Genomic DNA, 24,237 nt, shown 5'->3' on the forward strand with positions numbered 1-24,237 from the left:
ATACACACACACACATACACACAACTAAATAAATGTTATAAAAATTAAAAACTTTTTTGTTTGGTTTCGGTTTTTTAAATTATTTTATATTTTATTTATATTCTATTTCTATTTTATGCGTATGACTTTTTCGTCTGTATGTATGTAAGTGTGCCACATACACATGGTCCACAGAAGCCAGATGAGGGAGTTGGATCCCTTGGAACTGGAGTTTAGGACAGCTGTGAGCTACAGTGTGGGTGTTGAGAACTGAACTCAGGTTCTCTGCAAAAGCAGCCAGTGCTCTTGACTGCTGAGCTATCTCTCCTGTCCTCACCTCCCCACCTCCTTTTTCTTTTGAGACAGGGTCTCCCTGTAGCCACAGCTGACCTGGAGCTCACTATGTAAACCACACTGGCCTTGATGGTGGATAGCTATTGAATTATTTAAGAAACTGCCAGGATTGTTTTCTAGGTTGACTATGTCACATTATAGTCTTGTATCTCAGCTCATTCTTCAATGTTCTTTGTTGTCTAACCAGACATGGTGGTGCATGTCTATAATGCCAGTGGTGGGTGCCTGAGGCAGGAAAATTGGGAGTTTGAGACCAGCCTTGCCGTAGAGATTCTTTTGTCTTCATAAATAAATGAATGAAATGCGTAATAATTCTAAGATATGAAATAGAAATATTTTGCATTAATACCTATTTCTGTTGTACTGAAAATAGCAACAGTGACTCTTTTTGTTTTTGGTCTTTTTGAGACAGGGTCTCCCAGTAGCCCTAGCTGGCCTGGAACTCACTATGTAGATCAGGCTGGCCTTGAACTCAGAGATCTACCTGCTTCTGCCTCCCGAGTGCTGGAATTAAGAGTGCTGGGATTAAAGGTGTGCGCCACCATACCTGGCCTTTTTTTTAAAAAAAAAATTTTTTTAATGCTTTTATGCGTGTAAGTGCACCCGAGCCATGCAGTGCTTGTGGAGGCCAGAAGAGAGCATCAGATCTCCTGGAACAGGAATTATAGTCAGTTGTTAGCCACCGTGTGGGTGCTGGGAACCAAACTCAGGTCCTCAGCAAGAACAGCCAGTGCTGAGCCATCTGTGCAGACATTGATTCTGTTTTAAAAAATGGTCTGGGCCAGTGGCTTGTACCTGATAGATGGCCGAGTTACTGTGCTATTGCCCTTTGAGAGCTGAATCAACAGTAGATCCCCCACAGTCCAGGGTCCTGGCACATCTGTCTGTGGGATCTAGCTGTGCTGCCATGTTACATGAAAATCCAGAGAGAAGAGCTTGTGCCAGCTGTGTCTTCACATGAACAAGGGGTCTTACCGTTGCTTTTCTTTCTGTTGCTCTTTTTCTGTATCTATTAGACCTTTTGTATTTGTATTCTTTTTGTTGTTGTTCTTTTTGGGACAGGGTCTCTTTGTAGCCCCAGCTGTCCTAGAACTCACTATGTAGACCAGGCTGGCCTTGAACTCACATAGATCTGCCTGCCTCTGCCTCCTGAGTGCTGGGATTAAAGGCATGCACCACCATGCCCAGTGTTTGTATTCTCTTTAAATCCTCGTTTTTCTCCTCTCATCTATTTCTTTATCATGGTCTCCTACTAGTGTCCACCAAATTATCCTCTTTCAGAACTCTGTCAGAGACCTCCCTAACCTGTGGCTAGTCACAGGACATGTTGGAGATAAGTTATCAGATGAAGTGTTGGGAACCCTTGAGTGTGTTTTAATGATGGATGTGGCTATAAGTAGGTCAGTTCTAGCACTGTATGGGTTCATATTTGCAAAATAATTATTGAGCACTCATCTTTTCAGTACTGTGTACTAAGCTGTAACACCTCAGCTTAGGGCTGTTGCTTTCCTTTCTCTGTCATTTTTTTTTTTTTTTTCATTATAGGAACTGTGTGGATTTAATGAGTAAATCCCTTGCCAATCATGAGAAAGTTGTCCGACCAGCCCTTGTCTATAGTCTCTTCCCCAATGTGCCCCCTACCATCTATTTTGGGACTCGTGATGAGAGAGGTAAATGTGACCAAGTGACCAAGCCCAGAAAAGCACCTAGGAGAGGGTTGCCAGCCAACTTGGATGGGGGGCAGTTGGGTTGAGAATGCTTTCAGAATGTTCAGTTAAAAAGGCTGTTCCCTATACTTAGTTCCCACGTGGCTGTAGGTCCAACGAGGGGACTTTTCTGGTCTGTCCTTTAGTTGTCCCTTCTCAGCCTCATAACCTCTGGCTTAGCTCAGGACCTCTGACCTTACTTCTTTCCCTTTTCCAACCTCTCCGAGATTTCTTTGCTCCTTATTCCTGCACAGCTCTTTCTTACCCTAAAGTGTACTCCTCTGAAACCTTATCTGGAACAATTTGTAGTGATTTGCCTCCTCAGGAAAGGATGGGCACAGTGCCATCTTTTTCATCACCTCACCATAATTCTCCTGCTCTTCACCCCCTGCCCCTGTCCTTGCCCCTCCCCAGTGGAGAAACTTCCCTGGGAACAAAGGAAGCTACTCCGATGGAAGATGAGCACAGTGACCCCCAACATTGTCAAGCAGACCATTGGACGGTCACACTTCAAAATCAGCAAGAGTGAGTCACTTGTGCCGTTGTGAACCTGTTGTATTTGGCAGGAGGAGAGCCCTAGGTACCCTTGTAATATTTGAGCACAACTGGGGACCCTGTCTTGAAACTTCCAACCTCATAGGAGGATATAGCTCTGAAATCCCCCCTGAGCCTATTGCTCAGAATTGGGAGACAGAGCCATTGTTCTGGCCCTGGTCCTAAGGCCTCATGTAAGGTAGCCCCATGGTAATTTTTCACAATCACCTGTGAGAACCATGCCCAGGCGTAGTGACATTTCTGGGGCTGTGAGGCCCCTTTCTGTCTCAGAGCCTGAGCTATATTAGCAGGACTTATTTTATGATTGCCTCCTTCAGGGAATGATGACTGGCTGGGCTGTTGGGGTCATCACATGAAGTCTCCTGGTTTCCGATCCATTCGAGAGCATCAGAAGGTAGGGTTCTTTCTGAGGAGCTAGCTGTCCTATGGATTAGGCCAGAATGAGGGTGCTGTTGGGGTGGCAAAGGGCAAAGTGGGAAGAAGAAAGAAAGCGCAGAGAAGTGAGGAAGGTTTATAAAGGAGAATTCCTATAGAGGGTATAGTGGGAAATCCTGACAAATCGCATGCCTGTCTAGTTCTGCTATACTTGGAGCAGCTGTTGGTTCTCACAGATGCTTTTCACTCTGTCTTGAGGCACTGTCTGATTTCAGTTGGTTTTGTTTCCCGTAACCACTGTCTCCACTCCCTCTCCATTGTGTATGTAAAGAGACTTCTGGGGTCCTGTTGGAAGGAATGGGTCCTCTTGCCCCCACACTCCCTAAGGACCTGGTGCTTTTATCTCCTTGCCCCATATGCTATCATGGAAAAAGATTTAACAGCTTTTTCCTTTGCACTCAAGGTGACTGTCATGTCTTAGTGACTTTTGTGTTGTTTGTGCTCTAATCTTTTTTGGTGAGTACTCAGTAGTTGCACTGGTAGAGGCACTATTATTAGATGGTGCCAGAAAGGTGGAATGGAACGTAGACTGTTGTTGAAGGTGTTGGAATGAGGTTTTGGGTCTTGTCATCTGCTTCTTGGTCTCATGTCTGCCCTTTCCCTCTGCTTACTTCTTGTCCCTTCTGTAGCTAAACCACTTTCCAGGCTCCTTCCAGATTGGGAGGAAGGACCGGCTGTGGCGGAATTTGTCTTGCATGCAGAGCCGCTTTGGCAAGAAGGAGTTCAGCTTCTTTCCCCAGTCCTTTATCCTGCCCCAGGATGCCAAGCTCCTGCGAAAAGCCTGGGAGACCAGCAGCCGCCAAAAGTGGATTGTGAAGCCAGTGAGTGGGGCAAAAGGAGTAGATAATGGGCTGAGAAGGGGAGCAGCAGAGCACTGTGCCTGGAGCAAATCTTGTCTCCTTTCCATTTTACTTGTAGCCAGCATCTGCTCGAGGCATTGGCATACAGGTCATTCACAAATGGAGTCAGCTCCCCAAGCGTAGACCTCTGCTGGTACAGAGGTAAGCCCTGCTAGCTCACATCCCTCTCCCCATCTCCCCTCACCCACCACACACACACTTAGTCTCTGAGTTAACCTTCTTCTGATCTTATTCTGCCTTTGGACCTCCCAGCCAAAAACCTTCCTTAGCCAAATGTTTTGGGGTCTTCTTGAGGATGGTTAGCTGCCATTCACCATAGCTTGGTTTCTCACCAAGTCTCATCTAATGTAGTCTGATGTGCTCTCTATAGGTATCTACACAAACCCTACCTCATCAGCGGCAGCAAATTTGATCTGCGGATCTATGTTTACGTCACTTCTTATGATCCTCTACGGATTTACCTCTTTTCAGATGGACTTGTTCGCTTTGCCAGTTGCAAGTATGTGGAAGTGGTGAGGTGTCCCCCTGACAGTTTGGGAAATTTGTTCTCCTCAGGAGGAGGATACCAAACTGAAAAATAACAAATATCTTTTGTTGGCAAGAAGGAAGGTGAGAGGGAATGGGAAATGTAGAGATATTCTAGTTTACTGAATCTGAGTAGGGTCTCTGAGGTGGGCCAAAGGAGATTAGTTTACCTGTGTTTTTCTAGAACTTTGCCAACAAATGCCCTTCTCAAGCTATGCTCATATCCTTTATCTGCTCCCTGGGTAGTATTTGATTTGGCCTGTCTGTTGCTTTCTCTTGCCCTTTTACTTCTGCCATTCTTCTCACGCAGGTATTCCCCTTCCATGAAGAGCCTTAGCAACAAGTTCATGCACCTGACCAACTACAGTGTCAACAAAAAGAATGCAGAATACCAGACCAATGCAGATGAGACGGCTTGCCAGGGTCACAAATGGTACTAAGGGGGCAGTGTTTCCTCATCAATTGCCAGCATAGAGCTTTGGGTCTGAAAGGTTCAGGGCAGTGGTTGGGGATTATTAGTGTAGTGTTCATGAGTTACATAAGCACTTGTCACTTCAGAATTGGCCTGTTTGCATCAAGATGCATCTCTCAATTCAAAATGTCAATGGGAGAGATGAGTAAAATGTCTTTAACCTTTTATTTTTTTCTCTTATCATTCATTTCTAGGACATAACCCCAGATATTCCCTCCTCCTCCCTCTGCAGGGCACTGAAGGCTTTGTGGCACTATCTGAGCCAGAAGGGAATTAATAGTGATGCCATCTGGGAGAAGATAAAGGATGTTGTTGTCAAAACCATCATTTCGTAAGTCTCACTGCCACTTGGGGTATGGGGGGGAAGCCACTGAATCCTCATACTTCTCATTTTCTCCCCGACCCCCACGCTCTGCTGTTCAGTGTCTGTTCTGTGGTTCAGTTTTGATGACAGACAGAATAGGAATGAGTAGTTAGAATTCTGCTCGTTTACCAAACTTCATCCAGAGAATGGCCCAGCTCATCCCTTTATAGCCATGGGTGTTTTTTTGGTTGTGGCAGTTTGAGATGGTCTTATGTAGCCAAGCTGGCCTCAAGTGCCTCATCCTCCTATTTTCAGTTCTGTAATTAAAGGTATGCACCCCCATGCCTGGTTCTGAAGAAGCACTTTTTAAATTTCATTTATTTATTTATTTATTTATTTATTTATTTATTTATTTATGTACTTGTGGTTTTTTTTGAGACAGGGTCTCCCTGTAGCCCTAGCTGACCTGGAACTTGCTATATAGACCAGGCTGGCCTCCCGAGTGCTGGGATTAAAGAAATGCGCCATTATGCCGAGCCCTGAAGAGACACTTTTGAAGACAAAGTTGCTTCTGTCTTCCTCATTCTAGACCACTTTACTGGCTGGGCAGCTCTAGGTGTAGCCTCCTCTGGGAAGAGCTGGGTTGAATACTTCTTATCCCTGTGACCAGGTCAGAGCCCTACGTGACCAACCTGCTCAAGTTGTATGTCCGGCGACCCTACAGCTGCCATGAACTCTTTGGTTTTGACATTATGCTGGATGAGAACCTTAAGCCCTGGGTCCTGGAAGTCAACATTTCCCCAAGGTAGATGGTATTTTCCATTTACTCAAAGTAGAATCCATCCTTTGTTCTCAGAATCCTTGTCACTGTAGTCTTGGTGACGTCCCTCCATAGTCTATATTTACTGACTTATCCATTCTTTGTCATTATTTTAAAGTTCTTTGAGAATGGAGAGAGGTGATTAAAAGTTGTTGATCCCTCCTACTTTCCTTAGCAAACCAACGTCATGGGCAGGCTTACCAACCTGAGTGATGGTATTTGTTGTCTCTGAGACAAGACTCTCGGGAAGGTGCACATGCATTTGGGTATTGCTGTTCTGTTTGATATAAAGAAGCCAGGGAATAATGGAGTCTAAGCCCTGCTTTGGATGTGCCACCAGAAATGGTTCTGGAGTGTTCCTTTGACCTGTTTTGCATTCTTTCCTTAAAGCCTCCATTCCAATTCTCCCCTGGACATCAGCATCAAAGGCCAGATGATCCGTGATCTTCTTAACCTGGCAGGCTTTGTTCTGCCCAATACAGAAGATTTCATTTCCAGTTCCAGCAGCCCCAGCAGCTCCAGTGGCTCCAGCACCAGGTCTGCCTCTCCGCTTCCTGAGGTTGGGCTGACAGCATGAGCAGCCCTTTGGACTTCTGGGAGAGAATGGTTTCTATACTCTCTTGCTTTCTTGGTCTCCCTTATGGTTACTCTGTTCATGCATAACACTGCCACAAAAGTACCCCTCAGAGTAAGTTTGGTTACTTCAGTCTCCTGTGCAGAAATCTCCACAGGGGGCCTGAGGATCAAATTTAAAGCCTTTACCAGAACATTTGAGTCTCTAGCCTCCTTTTCTTAGTATGTATCTCTTAATTCTTCCTGTTTCTGGTGCCCTGGCAGGTCATTAAGGACTTGTTGGTTCAGTTTCCTCTCATAAATTTGCTTCTTGCTGCTGACCCACAAGTGTCTTTTCCTCTGCATATGGGGTTTCTTCCTTCTAAGATGCCCCTTCACCAAGGCCTAGAACTTTATGAAGCTAGCTCAGTTTAGACTTTTTCCTCCATACCCCAAAAGCATCTGAAGCTGTTCTTGAGGAGAGGGAGCGACTATTTAGTAAGTACCTGGGGTTGGTAAGGAAATATCTGTGGCATATCTACCCATAATCCTTGAGAGTTAATATTAGTATTGTGGTTTACAGATGAGGATACTGAAGATTCCTAGGACAAAATGATTGATCTAGGACCATTCAGCTCAGGACAGTGAGAAAGTGCAATGTAAATTCTGATTAGTACCTGGCACCTGTGTACACCTGTAGTATACTTGTGATCCTAGCATTTGGGAGGCACAGGCAGGAAGATCACAAGTTAGAGGCTAGGCTGGGCTACATAGTAAGACTCTATCTCAAAAAACAAAAATAAAATACAACCAAAAATAATCTGATTTGTTTGGTGGCAAACTTACTTTGCCCACTGTATATTGTGTGGATGCATACTTGGCCCTGTCCTGTAGTTACTGTCGTCTGATTTACTCTACTTGCCATACTGTAAGCTTTTTGGAGGCAGGGACTCCTTTCCAGTCTTTTTTTTTTTTTTTTTTTTAAAGAAATGACATTTATGTAATCATGGATTGTGTGTGTTTGTCTGCACATGTGCCGTTGTGCATGTGTAGAGGTCAGAGGACAGTCAGAGGGAGCCAGTCTCTCCTACTATGGGGGTCCCAAGAATTGAACTCAGGGCATCAAGTTGGTGGCAAGCACTCGTACCCACTGAGCCATCTTGCTGGCTTTCTAGTCATCTTTGTATCTCTCAGCAGTGATCGTAGCCAGGTATAGTGGCTCATGTCTAAAATCTCAACACTCAGGAGGCTGAAACAGGAATATTACCTTGAGTTCAAGGCTAGCTTGGGCTACATAGTGAGTTCTAGGCCAGCCTGAGCTACAGATTGAGACCCTATCAAGAAAACAACAGCAGCAAAAAAAAAAAAAAAAAAAAAAAATTGGGCGCTGGAGACATGGCTCAGTGGTTAGCACTTTCTTCTCTTGCAGAGGATATGGGTTCGGTTCCCAGCACCCCCTTGGTGGTTACAGCAGTCTGTAACTCCAGTTGCAGTCCCGGGATCACCATCCTCTTCTGGCCTCCGTGGATATTGCATTATGGTGTACTTACGATATGCAAGCAAAACACTAAAATAAAAAGAAATAAGTAAAAAAAATTAAATGAAAACAAAAAAAGTGAGACAGTGATCACAGTACATGGATAATGACACTGAAGCCTCAGACTCTTAAGTCTCTTGCCCAGGGTACCACAACCGATGGGGCAGAGCTGGGTTTATAGGAGGAGTTCTTTAAATTAAACTAGACTTCTCTCTTTCTCTTTTGTCAGATTTATGGGTCTTTGTTCTTTCAGTTCTTCCATGGTACTTGGTTGTGGGTGACAAGCTGTTTGAGTAGAGTGTATTTTAGTGTGGTCTACTTACGGGACAGAGATACCTCCATGGCCTTCATCTGTGATTGGGAAGGGGTCCTCTTGGGCTGGGCTCTCTCTAGATATCTAGCATGGGAAGCTGCTGACTTGCCTTTTGCTTTTTGTCCACCTCCTATCTTAGCCTGCCAAGCTCTCCCAGGGACAAATGCCAAATGACTCCGGAGCATTTCACTGCACAGAAGATGAAGAAAGCTTATTATCTGACCCAAAACACTCCTGACCAGGTAGGAAACTGATCTTCCCCCTAGTGCTAACAGCCCTTAGAAAACATTTGAGACCCCAGGGAAATCAGTTTCCCCTGTCTAGAGAAGGGTTTCTTACCAAGAAATAGGATCCTGTGATACACAGATTTGTCTGCACCTGTGTCATTCTGGTCACTCACCATGTTCTTTTTTTTTTTTTTTTTTTTTTAAAGGGTTTTTTTTTGGTTCACAGTTTCAGAGTTTTCAGTCCATATTTGGTTGGGCTTTTGCTTTGGGGTCTGTGGCAAGGCAGAACATCATGGTGGGAACATATGCTGGAAGAAATTTTTTTATCTTATAGCAGAAGGGAAATGGGGGTGGGGGTGGAGTGGGGGGGGGAGATGGGAACTCTTAATACCTCCTTCCAGGACATGCCCCAGTGACCTACCTTCCTTCTACTAGGCCCGTCTCCTAAAGGGTCCACTTCTTCCTAGTGGTACTACAGCTGGCAACCAAGCCTTTTAACACACAGCTCCAAACTGTAGCATTCAAATTCTCTAAATTTTGCCTAGCATCTGAATACACAACAGGCCCCTTACAGTGAGTAAGCCTGTGATGGATCAGGGAAGAAGAGGTGCTTAGGTATACAGGAAGGGCCTGGACTCTAAGGGAAGCATAGTGTTTAAGAACATATCTGTCTGTCTGTCTGTCTCTCTGTATCTTTGTTGGTCTCAGTCCTGGTCTGTTTCTTTCTCTCTCTCTCTCTCTCTCTCTCTCTCTCTCTCTCTCTCTTTCTCTCTCTCTCTCTCCCCCCCTCCCCTCTTCCCCCCCTTTCTCTCTGTATGTATGTATGTATGTATGTCTGTCTGTCTGTCTCCCTTTTTCTCCAAGGTAGTGAAAAGGATGGATAAGAGGAATATAACTTCAGGTCTTTTAAAGATTTCAGCCATGGACAAATATCTCAACCAGCTTCTCCAGCTCATGCACACATTTGTGTAGGAAAATAGAATGAAATAAAATAAAAGAAGTGTGGTCAGCATGCCAGCCAAGTCTATCAAACATCAAATTTCTAAATCCAGAGCGTCCATAGAGTGTGAAAATAGTTACATTCTGAATTTCATGGTAAAACCAACAACTACCTCTATGTAGCTACATACACATTTGGCCTTTTTTTTTTTTTTTTTTAAAGATGTTTTCTTTTATAATCACTATGTTCTTAACACAGTGATGTAGTGATGAAATCTTGTCAGAGTGCTCTGCCTTTTTGGACTTCTTTTTCTGAGAGGCACAGGGAAACCTGGGAGACTTGAGCTTCTCAAAGCAGATGTGTGGGCTGGTGTGAGAGAGGTAGGCACAAGGCTGCCAAATCTCAGTTCCTGGACCCCATCCTTACCTCTGTCTAACACACCACTTCATATCAGCCCCAGTGGTTCCTTGGCTCCAGCCAAGAGAGTGTTTTCCTCCACCAGCTAAGTTCATTGGATTTAGGAAGGGATGAGGTACAGAGCTGGTACAGCAGGTAGGGTCAGTGGTCTCTTCAGAGTCCTGAAACCCCAGGACCCCAGCATTCTGCTTTCTGTCCTCCAGCTTCTTGATTCTCTGATTCTGGTTTACATTGTCAAATCTTTCTTCCTGTCCCTCGGGCTATAGGATTTCTATGCATCTGTGCTGGATGTCCTGACACCAGATGATGTTCGGGTTCTGGTTGAGATGGAAGATGAGTTTTCTCGTCGTGGTCAATTTGAAAGAATATTTCCTTCTCGAGTATCTTTTCGCTATCTCCGGTTTTTTGAGCAGCCACGGTATTTCAACATTCTCACCACCCAGTGGGAACAGAAGTATCATGGAAATAAGCTCAAAGGTGATGTGCCCTCCTGCCCCCAGGAGGCCATTATTTAGTGACAGATTAAATTTCATTAGACCAAGAAATGGGTCTCTGGAAAGGAAGTAGGCCAATTGATTCCTACTTGTTAAGTCCCAACCCTGCTTATCTTGTCCTAGGAGTAGATCTGCTTCGGAGTTGGTGCTACAAAGGGTTCCACATGGGGGTCGTCTCGGACTCTGCTCCACTGGTGAGCACAGATTCTTCTTAGGCTCCTCCCTCCTCTGCTTTAAAAGTGCATCATGATTAGGTTGTAGGTACCATTCTCTCCCTTCTCTCCCAGGCCCTGTCTCTCTCTGTGTCTGTCTTTTCAAGGATGTAGTTGTTTTTGAATTCATTTTATTTTATATGTTATAAATGTTATACCTGGATGTATGTAAGTGAACCTATGCTATACAGTGCCTGCGGAGGCCAGAGAGGGCATTAGATCTCCTGGAACTGGAATTAAGGATGGATATTAGCTACTGTGTGGGTGCTTGAATTCAGACCCTGGTCATAAGAGCAGCCAGTGCTTTTAACCTCTGAGCCATCTCTCTAGCTCCAAGGATATAGTTGTTTACAGAATGCACTGGATGCTTGTCTTTGAAGGATCAAAAACTTCTTGGTAGCTTCAATTTATTGCCTGTTTCAGGAGAGAACTAAGAGTTACCACAAGAGACCATGATGTAGAATAGAGGAGGGGAGAGCCCTGTGTTCACGCAGAGGCAGAACTGAAAAGGAGTCCAAGACTCAGCTGTCCTACCTGGTCTCAGCCTGGCCCTTTTGCTTCACTGCTTCCTTTGTTCCTAGTGGTCTATGCCAACATCACCTGTGACTTCATCAAAGGGTGATGGGACACCCAGTGCTGTCAACAAACCAGAGCTCAGCAGGTCAAGGTGAGTGCTCATTCAGCAGGGAAGGCTATTGAGTTGAGTTTCTTTCCTCTCTCCCAAGGCTGACAGTGAGAGGAACATTCTCCACTTGGGTGTTGGTAAGAGTATCCAAATATGCAACCGTAGTATCTTTGTGGTGGCTCATGGGATGCCCAACCAAGAGTCATCTGTAGAAACAGTCACTTTTAACTGTATCCTTTGACTGTGGGAAATCCTGAGGCCTCTTACCCTTACCTACATTTTACCCTTTTGCTTGAGATCTCATGCTGTCACATAAATAAAATGTATTACATGGCTATTAGTATATCCTGATAGTAGTCTACAGCACTGTAATGCTGTGAATACTTGCCTCAGACTGTGAGGGCAGATTACAGGTGAGTTTCAGCCATGTTTTTCCCTTCAGAAAACACAGCTGCTCTGAGGGAAAACTGCTACCCTCTGAAGGTAGGACCATACCCAAGTCTAAGAAGACTCAAGTTGACCCTATCCTCAGGAAGCCTTCTTCCTCAAAGGACACTGTGGACACCAGCAAAGAGCCCAGCCTCTCCACCCAGGTGTTACCTCTGATCAAAGACTCTGGGCAGACTTTGAGAATTTCTGCTTCCCAGTTAACCAGTGACTCCCTGAATGCTGTGAGCCCATGACTGGCTTCCTGCACAGGAGCACTGGTGTCAGCTACCTCATGGGAACCGGCCTGCTGACCAGCCTGAGCCCCTGCCCCCTCTACTTTGTCCCTCATCAGAGTATTTTTTGAAGTGGTTCTATTGTAGATAGGGGCAGCTGGAGGGCTGGAACGGTGGTAGTGGGGAAAAGATGAGGAAGGTTCACCCTCTGTCACATGCTTGCCTGCCTGGCACTTCATATCTCAGTAGAGAAGCCAGTGATGCCAAGCAGCCTTAAAGCAGGGTTTGGTTTCTACTTTGAGAGCCATGTATGATTTATTTGAAGCCTTGGTACAGAGCTTGAAAGGAGAAAATGTGTGGAACACATGAGGCAGAAGTAATTGAGAGGGATTCCTTGATGGCCCAGATTTCCTCAGGTTCTGTCTTCTCATCCGGTCCTGAAGAGTCACTTTCAGAAACCTTTAGACTTTCTCAAAGACAAGCAGAGAGACCGTGGCATGCTGAGGCCATTTCCTGGTGACCTTCATACCCTACCACCAGCAAGTAACCCTTCCGTTCTAATCTCATATCACCACTTCTCAAAATTTCTAGGCCTCTCTTATAGATATTCAACTGCTGGGTTTCTGTGAGACTCTAAACTATGAATCTTCCAGGGCTCCAGTGAAGGATTCCAGGCTATCCCAGTTGCTGTTATCTAGAGGGAGGGTGGAAGGAGCTGTTTTCTCCTCACTACCTGGAAGTCTTGGTGTCAGTTTTGATTTAGGCACTCTGGTGGCTTGGCAGGCAGGTTTCAGCACAATCTTACAGGACAGACTTCTCAACCCTAAAAGCTAATACTCAGCCACTACCTCCCTCCTAGACTCAGTAAACACTGAGCACTGAATAAATGTTGACTGAGTCAGCTGTGTATATAGTTCACCAAGAACATGGGTATCTCAACCAGAAATGCTGCTTCTCCCCCCAGTATAGGGAAGTAGACCTGAGGGAAGCCCAAAGTGGACGAGTTTGGATCAGGAAAATTGTTTTCATTGCAACTATGGTTCTCCCTTAGCCCAGCACCCCCCAGTGCTCACTCCTTCCCAGGCCATGCAGTTCCTCTAGTTTTCTAGCAAGGAGGAGGGCAATCAAGAAGCCAGTTGGCCCTGTGTCTGATAAGCAGAGTTTGCCCTTTGGCACACCAAGCAGGAAACCCAGCACCTCAGTCTCTCCTTGGTTTTCTCTTCATTCCTTTGAACTTCAGAAAGATGGAGACTCCTTAACTTCATGGCCGTAGATTCCTATGGCTGGTTGGCATGGAGCCCTGGAAATATCAGAGAGATTTGAGTTCAAGGCCACAGAGTAGGGGAACATGAAGGCCAGTCAGTCCTAAGGCCATGTTGACAGTTGTGAAGAAAGCTTGATGGCAAAGTCCAGGGTGGTGCCTCCCGCTCAACAGTAGAAACTTAAAAGTTGGACCCAGTGAGAGCCCTAGACAATCTATTCTGTTGTCAACAGAGAGAACTCCCTCCTATCCTGGAATACAATATTCTGATGCACATGTGACAAGGGATGCAACATCTGCCTTAGACAGTAAGCTCCAGCTTAGCAGCTTTCTTGTGACTGGTTCCGATGCACATCATAGGTACGGCAGCTCACTTGAGCTGATCTCCTTGGAAACAGACTTCAGTTCTTTAGCCTGTCCTCTGAGATTCCCTCTATTGCACAACAATCTGTTTCCATTCCCATAACTGGAGAAGGGACCATTTTTGTAGGATGGGAATGGGGGAGGGCTGAGGGGGGTCACTAGGAAGCTCACTGATGAAATACAGTGCGCTTAGTACTTTCAAACACATTGATACATTGACTGTTGTTTCATTTTGTGTTTTGAGGTAAGGACTCACTTTGTAACCAGGCTGTTCTGGAATTTGTGATCCTCCGTGCCTCCTAAGTGCTGGCATTATCAGTGAGAATCATGATGCATAATTTTCATCTGATAAGTATTTTGGCAATGGAAGAGTGGGACTTATATAACACATGTACCTTTTACTCTCAAGTGAGTAAAATCATGTTGTTATTCAACATTTAGCATTGAATAGTCAACAACATATATATCATTCAATTGAGTACGGAATTTAAAAAAAATTTGTTTTTGAAAGTTGTAAGTTTGGGAGTGTTAGCCAAATGCATGTTTATCAGAATAAATCAATTTTCCCAAGTTGATAACTTGCCCAGCCTCTGTTTGGAGGAAGGGAAACACATGCTCCTGAGACAAAGAATGAAATGCAGGGTATTTTTGGACCAGCAGGGTAAGGACTTTGGCCTGGGGATGGAAGGGTGCTTCACTGTCCCCTTCAAGTCCACTTGACATTGAGTGGAAACCAAGTTTCTTTGAGCACTAATGAAGAGAGAAAATAATGTGAGTCTCAGGCTAAGCTCAAATCCCAGTTCTGACCTTGTGTGTGCCTTGTGTGTGCCATCTAATGTTTTTTGAAGTCTTTGCCTTTATAAAATGAACATGATACCTGCCTTTTGGAGTTGTGAAAATTTAAGCCAAACACAAAAGTACTCATCTTTTGGTTTATTATCCAAGTGCTGTTCTGTGCAATAAATCTATAAACCTTTCCTTGAAGGAAGATCTTTCAGAAGAGGCCAGGACAGGGTCTAGTTATCTCGCCACCACCACCTTTCTCCCCAGTGCTCACAGAAACATGGTGTTCATGAGTCCTTTTATATTGTTGCTCCAGTGGGGATTTCTGTCTTTGGTTAAGTACTTCAGAGCATACAGGTTCCCTAGGGTAGGGAGGGGAGCGCATTAAATAGAGGCTACGCCTTTACTTTAAAGGCACGACTTTAATCCTAGCACTTGGGAGGCAGAGGCAGGTGGATCTCTGTGAGTTCAAGGCCAGCCTGGTCTACATAGTTCCAGGACAGCTGGGGCCACAGGGAAACCCTATCTCAAAAATATTAGAGGCTGTGAGTTGATGATTCCATTATCCCAAAGCTTTGATTGAAAAAGGAGAATAAGGAAGAGTGTCTGAGAGATTAGAAACACAGAAGACAGAGACCTTGAGTGAAGCAGGGGCCAGAGTACTGCTGTGGACCTAGCACCTGTACCAAGGGGCAGTGTCACTGCAGGTCCTTAGGGTGGCAGGCTGTTTGACTGAAAGTGACTTCCCATCACCCTAGCAAAGAACATTCCTGGTGGCTTCTGCAGCAGTTTCATCCCTGCTGAGGGCCATGAAGGGGACTGATTAGCTGTATGGCCCTTTCTACTTCCCTTGGCTGAGTTTTTTTTCTGGGATAAGGCAATTGCCAAAGCTGCCTGGGAACCTTCCCTGTTGGCTTCCTCTGGTTCTAAAGGTTCCCTCTGACTATGTGGGTTTCAGGCTAACATTGGGACAGAGTATAAAGAAACAACTTCAGTGTCTGCTTTGGGCCTGAAAACAGTGGTTTTGAGAGAGCCGCATCTTGTCACTTGGGATTTTGATGCAGCCTCTCCAAAGACCCAATGCCTTGAACAGTCTCCTGTAAGAATTTACTCATTGGTACCCCTGAGGTGCTGAACCTGTATATGGACCTGTGCAGGCTCATTTGACTCCCCTTCATCAACTTCTGATCAGTGGAGGCAGCAAGCAGTCTTCAACTTGTCTTAGCCGATTTCTCTCATGGGTGAAACATGACCAGAAGGATCAATAGCAGTGTGGTATTCTAAGACCCATTTGTGCCTTAATCAGAATGGACTGAGATGCATGGAATACCAGAGACTGCCACAGGAGATGTCAACATTTTAAATATTACTGTATTCTAACTTTAAATTACTAACTTGGGATATCATCTACCTCGGAGGTATGGGGATTAAACTGGGTGTAAAACATCTAAGAAAGTGCCTCACATACATGGTGCAGATTTCAGGTCAGTCGTAAACAGATCAAAATGACCACAAAATAATTTCCTCCTTGAAGTAACGGTAGCAGCAACAGTGTTAGCATACTATGAGGGCACCATGTTACTATTGCAGATCTGTGGTAAAGGACGCAGCCAGCCCTCTGTCAATAGCAGATCAAAATGTACTTAGGCCTGTGATGGTTTTGTGTGTGTATTGGACATGAACAGACTTGTTTTTCTTGCCAGTGTTCCTTAAAAATACAACTATCTATTTGCATAATATTTACATTGTATTAAGGTATGGTAAGTAATCTATACTTGATTTAAAATCTACAGGAGGTACAGGTTAAATGCAGCAAACATTACACCATTTTATGTAAGTGAAGCATCTATATTTTGGTATTTAGGAGATTCTGGAACCAATCCCTCATAGGGACTGAGGAACAATTGTTCTTTGATTCTATCCATGGGAGATTAGAGTTGAGGATATAATCAAGATAATTAGCTTAGAAAAATTAGAGCCCTTATTAGTCATCAAGAGGTACAGCTAAAACATTGAGATACTGCTTTCACTCTAAAAGGCCCAAAGACTGCAAGTGCCCCATGTGTCAAGAAATGTGGAAAGACTGGAAGGAACTATATTGCTGGTGTGAATGGAAAGAGCATTAGAAAACACAGTTTCTTAAAAATGTATGACCTAGCAATTCCATTCCCGCAAGAAAGTGCTCACTGCAGCTTTTATTCATAGTAACAAAACTTTGGAAACAACCCACATGCCCAGCAATTAATGAACAAATTTGACACATATGTCCAGTATATACTACTTAGATATGGGAAAGGAAAAACGATGGATGCAATGACAGGGGTGACTCTCAAGAGCCTAATGCTAAGAAAAAAACCAGGAACAATAGTATATGTTTTCTCATTGCACTCTAGAAAGGAAACTTGTCATAAAAGGCAGGGATTGCCAAGGAATGAGGGAAGGGGACTGGGGGATTGACTGTAAAGAGGCACATCAGAAATATTCTTTGTCTTAATTGTGGTTTTAGTAACAACTATTCAATTGTCAAGGCTCATAAAATTGTACACTTAAAATGAATATATTGTGTATAAGTAAATAAGGCTGATTTTTATTTTTGCAATTCTGGGCCTCTAACCCAGGATCTCACACAATGTTAAGAAAGTGCTTTACCACTGAGCCACATCCACTGACCCAAAGCTGATTAAGAAACAAAATATATACAAGATAATATTTTGGGAGACAGAAATTAAGGTGACACCAGCATAATTAAGACTGAAAAGGTAACTGTGACCAGTTGGAGAGTGTTAAGCAGTTGCAACTTGTGACTGCATGAATATAAAGTGCAATCACTACTGAATACTAGTAGCTTATTAGAAAATATTCATTGTGCAAAATGGTGAGTTTCATCATGATATTTTTATCATGCAGATTTACCTCCCACTGCCTTCTGGTCCCCTTCTTCACAGAGAGTCCCCCTTCTACCTTCATGTGTGTGTTTAAGTCTAGGCTCCACTAATGAATAAAAATGTGATATTTTGTAGGGTTTTTGTTTGTAGCCTAGGCTGGCTTTTAACTTATGTAGTTCAGCTGGCTCAGACTTGCAGCAGTCCTCCTGCTTCAGCCTTCCAAGTATTGGAATTACAGGTTCATGCCACCACATCTGAGCTAGACTGACTTAGGTTAACATGATGTTCCATCCATTTTCCTGCAAATGACTAATTTTGTTTATGGCTGAATAAAACTCCATTGTGCATCTGTGGTACATTATCAGGTGATGGACATCTAGGCTGGTCCATAATTTGAGTATGGTGCTACACAATAAATGTAAAGGCATCTGTTGTATGCCTAGATTCCTTCAGGTATATTTCCTAGAGTAGTATAGTTAGATCATAGAGTAGTTCTAGTTTTCTGAGGAACCTCCATCCTGACTTCCATAATGGCTATGCTGCTTACATGTCTGTCCACAGTGTGTATTTCTCGTCCTCCACATTCTCAATAGTATTTGTTTTCTTAATGATAGTCATTCTGACTGGGTGAGAAACAATCTCAATATAGTTTTGATTTGCATTTCCCTGATAGCTAAGGATGTTGAGCATTTTTTGATATATTAGCTACTTGTGCTTCTCTTGAGAACTGTCTGTCCACTTTAGTTGCCCATTCATTGATTAGCTTATTTGGCATTGGTGTTTTAATTTTTTTTAGTTCTTTATATATTCCAGGTTTTAATTCGATCAGATGTGTAGTTGATGGAGACTTTGTGCTCTGTGTACTATAGTGTTAAAAACATGTTTTCTTATTCTAAACAAATTTCATTAAACACCAGAAAGTATAAAGAAGAAAATAAAACTCACAATTTGTCACTATTTTATATGTATTCTTCCAGTTGTGTGTGTGTGTGAGAGAGAGAGAGAGAGAGAGAGTTGAAATGGTTTCATAACTTTTGTCCCAATGAAATGTCAGTACTTTAATAAAACCATGCTCTTTCCACTACTTCTTGTCTCAGTACCTCTTGTTACTAGTGAATTCTTTTGTTTCAAGTTAGGGAGCCTTGCTGGGTATGGTGACACATACCTGTAATCCCAGGTAGAGGCAGAAACAGGAAGATCACACAACTTTTAAGGCCAGCCTTGTGTACATAATGAGTTTCAGGCCAGCCTGGAACCCTGTCTCAAAAACCAAAACAAAAGATAGGAAGAGGAGCAGCACCTCTGTGGTCCCCTTTGTATTGCAGACTCAGCCATGAAGGATGCAGTGGTTGTAGTATTTTGTGTCATTCCCTTCAGGGATGTGATGACACAGCAGAAGACAAAGGTAGTCAGATGTTTGCTTTGTAAAAGTTCATGTTCCGACGTTATGAGGCATTTAGAGAGAAAAATAAACGTTGGATTATTGACAGTTTTCCCTTCTGAAAAACAGAAGTCATCCAGTTACAGAACTGGGGTCTGGGGAAGAGTCAAGATGGGGTGCTTATAAGTACAGGAACTCTGTCTTTTGTCTTGTGCTGACCTTTCTAGCTACAAAGGTTGGGCCTGGTACTGGCTCAAAAATAGACTCATAGATTGATGGCCCAATAGAAGACCCAGGTTTAAAAAACAAAACGGGCTGGAGAGATGGCCTGGTGGTTAAGAGTACTGACTGCTCTTGCAGAGGACCCGGGTTCAATTCCCAGCACCCACATGGCAGCTACAAACCGTCCTTAACTCCAGTTCCAGGGGAATCTGACGCCCTCTTCTGACCTCCGCGGCATTGCACAACGGGTGCACTCAAATACATGCAGGCAATATACTCATACACATAAAGTATTTTTAAAAATAACCAGGCAGCTGTAACTAATTTCTGATAATGCCAAAAATGCACATTGGAGGAAAACAAAAAATGGTCTCCTCATACAAAGACCTCTATATAGAATGAAAACTTTAAAATTCTAAAAGAAATTAGAGGAGATGGAAGATGGAAAGATCTCTCGTGCTCATGGATTGGTAGAATTAACATAGTGAAAATGGCTGTATTACCTAAAGTGATCTATATAGAGTCAATGAAATTCCCATCAAAGTTCCAATGATACTCTTCAGAAGAAATCTGAAAATTCATGTGGAAGCACAGAAGACTGAATAGTCAAAGCAATCCCAAGCAGAAAGAGCTGGAGGTATCAAAATACCTGATCTCATATTACAGAACCATAGTGACAAAAACATGATACTTACACAAAACAAACATGTAGACCAATGGAAAAGGAGAACCCAGAAATAAATCCACGCATCTTCAAGCACCTGATTTTCAACAAAAGTGCAAAAAACATTTTGAAGAAAGTTTCTTCAACAAATAGTGCTGGGTGAACTGGCTTTCCACATTTAGAAGAATGGAATAGGATCCTTATCTCTACTAATATAAAAATCAGTGAGTCTTCCTTTCAGCACGTGGGAGGAAGAGGCAGGAGGATCTCTGTGAGTTCCAGGCCAGCTGGGGCTACAGGGAGGACAAAAAAACCAAAAAAAAAAAAAAAAAAAGGACCAAAGAGGAACAAGGACTTTCTGAAAAGACTCCAATAGCCCCCAAGGAACAATAGCAAGAAGTGACAAATAGAGTTTCACAAAACGAAAATATTTTTGTACAGCAGAAGAAACAACAGAATGAAAAGACAGCCCACAAAATGGAAGAAAATACTGGCCAGCTACTCATCTGATAAGGGAGTAATAGGATATATAAAGAACTCAAAAAATTTAAACACCAATAAAATAATCAGTTAATGGGCAAGCAGACTGAACAGTTCTTAAAAGTACAAATGACCAGTAAATAAATATTGAAAAAAAAGTCAACGTTTTTGGCTACTGGGGACATGGAAATTGAAATTGCATTGAAACTGCTGGTGTAATCCTCACACCTGCAATCCTAGCAATCAGGAAGTGAGACAAGAGCCTTCCCCAGAGTTCCCATGCCAGCCTGAGCTACAGTGTGAGAGGAAAAGAAAAACTACATGAGATTCCATTTCACATCAGACATAATGGCCATCCTTAAGCAAACAGCAAATGCTGGGTGTGGTGGCTCTTGCCTTTAATCCCAGCACTCAGGAGGCAGAGGCAGGTGGATCTCTGTGAGTTCAAGGCCAGCCTGAGCTATATAGAGAGTTTCAGGTCATCTGGGGCTACAGGGAGGCCATCTGAAAAGGACCGAAGGAAAAAAAACAGACAAAAAAATGCTGGCAAGGATGTGTAGAGACAAACTCATACGTTGGTGGAAATGCAAATTAACGGAGCTGCTATGGAAATCAGTTTAGAGGCTCCACAAGAAACTAAAGACAAAACTACCATATGAGTTAGCTATATCAGTCCTGGGAATATAAGCACACGACATCCATGTAAACCATACCCAATTATGGGACCAGTTTAGGTGTCCATCAATAGATGAATGGAAAAAGGAAATGTAGAATAGATACAGAATGAAGTTTTACTCAGCCATAAAAAAAGAATGATACGGCCTCTGCAGCTCTGCCCCCGCCTCTGGGCGCTGGCACTGGCACAAGTCTGCTCGGCCCTCTGAAGAGCCCCTCCCCTCCTGCCTTCCGAAAGATAATGGGGTACCGCCGCTGTGGCTTTCCCCTCTAACAATGCCAGCTGCGTCATCAGTGACAGATAGCCTCGCACAAAAGCATGTTCTCTGAGTTTGGTGTCAATACTTTGCTGGTGTCTCCAGAGTTGCACATTGTTGAATTCCTGGCCCTCTTCTCCGGCATTTTTCAAGTGGGTTAAAAACTGTTGATTGGAAAAGTGGAACGTGACCAAGTTCCCAGGAGAATTGTGACTTCTGTGTACTTATCAAGACTGGGTTTTTCCTCTCTTCATTTGAAAGTCCTTTACAACGAAAAACCAGAAGTGGGTTTGAGTGTTACGAATCTATTAAGACATTGAAGGAAATAATTTTAATAACCCTTTTAGACTTTCCCAGTGTATAGGGTGGTCCTGTTTTTACCTGCTCTTACCAGCATATTATTTTTCAATTAATCATTTGGGAAATGTTTAGGAAGATAGGAATCCTTTGGGCTTGTTGTCTACTGACAATACCTTTGGTTGAAATAGTCACCAGGCAAGGATTCAGTTGAGCTGGTTAACATTTGAGAAACCTTGAGCTTGCAGTATCAGCATATTGGCCATCTGTCTGTCTTGTTTCAACTACACAGATGGTTGACTGGAGAGATACTTTGGCTGACATTTTGTGTCTACTCTGCAAAGGATACCGAGGTGATCAGGGTACTGTGCCAGTTTTCCTGGAGCTGTGAGCCTACTGGGGGACATCACTTAAAGGGGCTGGAGAGATGGCTCAGTGGTTGGGAGCACTGATTGCTCTTGCAGAGGACCCGGGTTTGATTCCCAGCACCCACATGGCTTCTACGAGCAGTCCTTGACTCCAGTTCCAGAGGAATCCCAAGCCCTCTTCTGACCTCTGAGGCATTGCATGACACGGATGCACTCACATACATGCAGGCAGGCAATACACTCATACACATAAAATAAAAATAATAAAATTTTAAAAAATGTCAACAAAGTAGTGCATAAGACCTTGGTAGAGGTTACCTTATTTTTTTTTAATATTATTTTTATTTTATGTGTATGAGTATATTCCCTGCATGTATGTGAGTGCATCCGTGTCGTGCAATGCCGCAGAGGATAGAAGAGGGCTTTGGATTCCTCAGGAACTGGAGTCAAGGATGGTTCATAGCCACCATGTGGGTGCTAGGAATCGAACCCGGGTCCTGTGCAAGAGCAGTCAGTGCTCTTAACTGCTGAGCCATCTCTCCAGCCCGAGGCTGCCTTTTAAGAAAAGAAGAAACTGCCTTGCCTGCATGCAAAAGCAGAAGATAACTATATATACAAGATTGGATTGTGTGGTTAGTAGCAAGGCTGTGATTTAGCCTGTGCATCTCAGACACTGTGTAAAGGGAAGAAGAATGTTAACCTGTGCTTCTGTTGCACATTGGAAGGTGATCAAGTCTTTCAGTATCTGAGAACAGCCCAAAGATGACAACTAGAAAGGTATTTAAGATACAGTAACACCGGAAGAGATCCTCCCTTTTCTTGTTTGAACACTTCTCTGGGCAAAATCAGCAGTCACACCCTCCGTCTCTACACGTTTCATCCCTTGTCTCCAAGGTCCTTCAACTGGCAGTGTCCACCTTGGAGGTGGAAGGATAAAGATTCCTTCTTTGGAGCTGTGCTGAATTCTCTTTTGGAGTTGGGGAAATATACGAGAGTTAGAAAGGAAAAGAAAGGATGCTAGATTTTTTATTTTACTCTGGGAAAGGGATGAGTAGATTTAAGCCACCAGAAAACTTGTAAGTTCCTCTGTGGTACCTGTGATGGATTACTTCCCTCTAGATACACAGCTTCTCGGATTCAGAGGATCTAGTAGATCACAGTTATTCTACACAGTTGTAGTGCCTGATGCTAACGGTTTTAAGGAAATCTGGAATGTAGACTTTTTAAGAATTTTATTTTGCTGCGTGCCAGCAAGCACCCTACTACGGAGTTATACTCTCAGCCCTGTAGACTTTTGTTTTAGTAAAAAATTGTAAATTGCTAAAAAAAAAAGATATGTCATTTGCAGGAAAACAGATGGAATTGGAAATTGCGGAGGTGACCCCGCAATGTGACTCAGTTCTGACCCGCAGAACTTCCACAAAGTACCTGGATTGGGGGGTGGGGATGAAAATGAGGCAAGGACAAGAGAAATGGAGACAAGACAGGATTCTGATCAAGTCTCGTTTATTGAAGCACAAGTATGAGTTTAAATAGAGAATGAGAACAAAGAAGTGAAGAATGAGTAATCATATCAATCAGAACACAGGGGCCTGATGTACTTTAAGGGAGGAATCTACTGACTAACGGAAAACAAGGCTATTTACTGGAAAAGAGAACAAGGCCGTGGGCCAAGGTTGCGGGCCCCAGCTGTAAACCAAGGTTGTGGGCCAAGGTTGTGAGCCAAGGCCGTGGGAAGGTTGCAGGCTCTGGCCTGTACCTGCGGGAGGATGGTGGGTAGAATGGAAAGTCACCAACTCAGATCCGCCAGCAGCCCTGAGAAATGGCTGAGCCTCAGGCTCCCAACAGGTCCCCTTTTCTATTTATATTTAAAAGATGAAGTACATGCCAAGACTGGGATGGAAAGACCAGCTGTAAACCAAGGTTGTGGGCCAAGGTTGTGAGCCAAGGCCGTGGGAAGGTTGCAGGCTCTGGCCTGTACCTGCGGGAGGATGGTGGGTAGAATGGAAAGTCACCAACTCAGATCCGCCAGCAGCCCTGAGAAATGGCTGAGCCTCAGGCTCCCAACAGGTCCCCTTTTCTATTTATATTTAAAAGATGAAGTACATGCCAAGACTGGGATGGAAAGACCGTGCCTGTCTTAGGTTGTCCTCTGCCAGAGTGAAAACCGTTGGGGGCGGCCGGCATCCCACTTCCCTCTGAGAGGATCTTACCCGTCACTGGCTAACCGGCCTCCTGAAAGCTCCCATCAATTGGCCACAGCCTTGGGGAAGAAACGGGAAATACCACTGTGGCACAGTGTCACTGAGAGAGAAATATAACTGCGGACCAGAGTCTGGAACTGAATCGTGGTCAAACTGTATGTAATATGAATTTTGAATTTAGTGATATTGGTGGTTACCTTTACCCCAACCTGTACTCTGTGCTGAGGTTAGGCAGAGCGTAAGTACCCCTCCAAGCAAACAAAAGGACCCTAAGGGGACAAACAGTGTACAGCACGGAAGGTCATTACACAAATAATTAGAACAACGGTGTACAAAGCATGTGGAACAATTAATGAATCACGGAGAGAATCACAGCATCACAGGCAAAGTTGAGAGAGAAGAATGGTG

The 24,237-nt window shown here is 43.8% G+C and overlaps 1 protein-coding gene across 2 annotated transcripts in view; it reads left to right on the plus strand.

Moving 5' to 3' along the window:
* The window catches only part of Ttll4 (tubulin tyrosine ligase like 4), a 44,782-nt gene extending 28,428 nt beyond the window's left edge, over nucleotides 1-16,354 (plus strand). Inside the window, exons 5-19 of one of the 2 annotated variants that reach the window (XM_008825731.3) lie at nucleotides 1,879-2,003; nucleotides 2,454-2,564; nucleotides 2,912-2,988; nucleotides 3,659-3,850; nucleotides 3,948-4,030; nucleotides 4,260-4,388; nucleotides 4,725-4,847; nucleotides 5,119-5,217; nucleotides 5,861-5,995; nucleotides 6,401-6,547; nucleotides 8,552-8,654; nucleotides 10,263-10,473; nucleotides 10,614-10,684; nucleotides 11,284-11,369; nucleotides 11,770-16,354. In XM_008825731.3, coding sequence (XP_008823953.1) covers nucleotides 1,879-2,003; nucleotides 2,454-2,564; nucleotides 2,912-2,988; nucleotides 3,659-3,850; nucleotides 3,948-4,030; nucleotides 4,260-4,388; nucleotides 4,725-4,847; nucleotides 5,119-5,217; nucleotides 5,861-5,995; nucleotides 6,401-6,547; nucleotides 8,552-8,654; nucleotides 10,263-10,473; nucleotides 10,614-10,684; nucleotides 11,284-11,369; nucleotides 11,770-12,010 — 1,933 coding nt within the window. In that variant the 3' untranslated portion in view covers nucleotides 12,011-16,354. Of the gene's footprint in view, nucleotides 1-1,878; nucleotides 2,004-2,453; nucleotides 2,565-2,911; nucleotides 2,989-3,658; nucleotides 3,851-3,947; nucleotides 4,031-4,259; nucleotides 4,389-4,724; nucleotides 4,848-5,118; nucleotides 5,218-5,860; nucleotides 5,996-6,400; nucleotides 6,548-8,551; nucleotides 8,655-10,262; nucleotides 10,474-10,613; nucleotides 10,685-11,125; nucleotides 11,370-11,769 lie in introns of those variants that run through there. The other variant, XM_029559970.1, reaches the window with a different exon arrangement.
* Nucleotides 16,355-24,237: the final 7,883 nt, after the last annotated feature.

This window comes from Nannospalax galili, unplaced genomic scaffold (genome assembly GCF_000622305.1).
Source record: "Nannospalax galili isolate Female #2095 unplaced genomic scaffold, S.galili_v1.0 scaffold127, whole genome shotgun sequence".
Lineage (NCBI taxonomy): Eukaryota > Metazoa > Chordata > Mammalia > Rodentia > Spalacidae > Nannospalax > Nannospalax galili.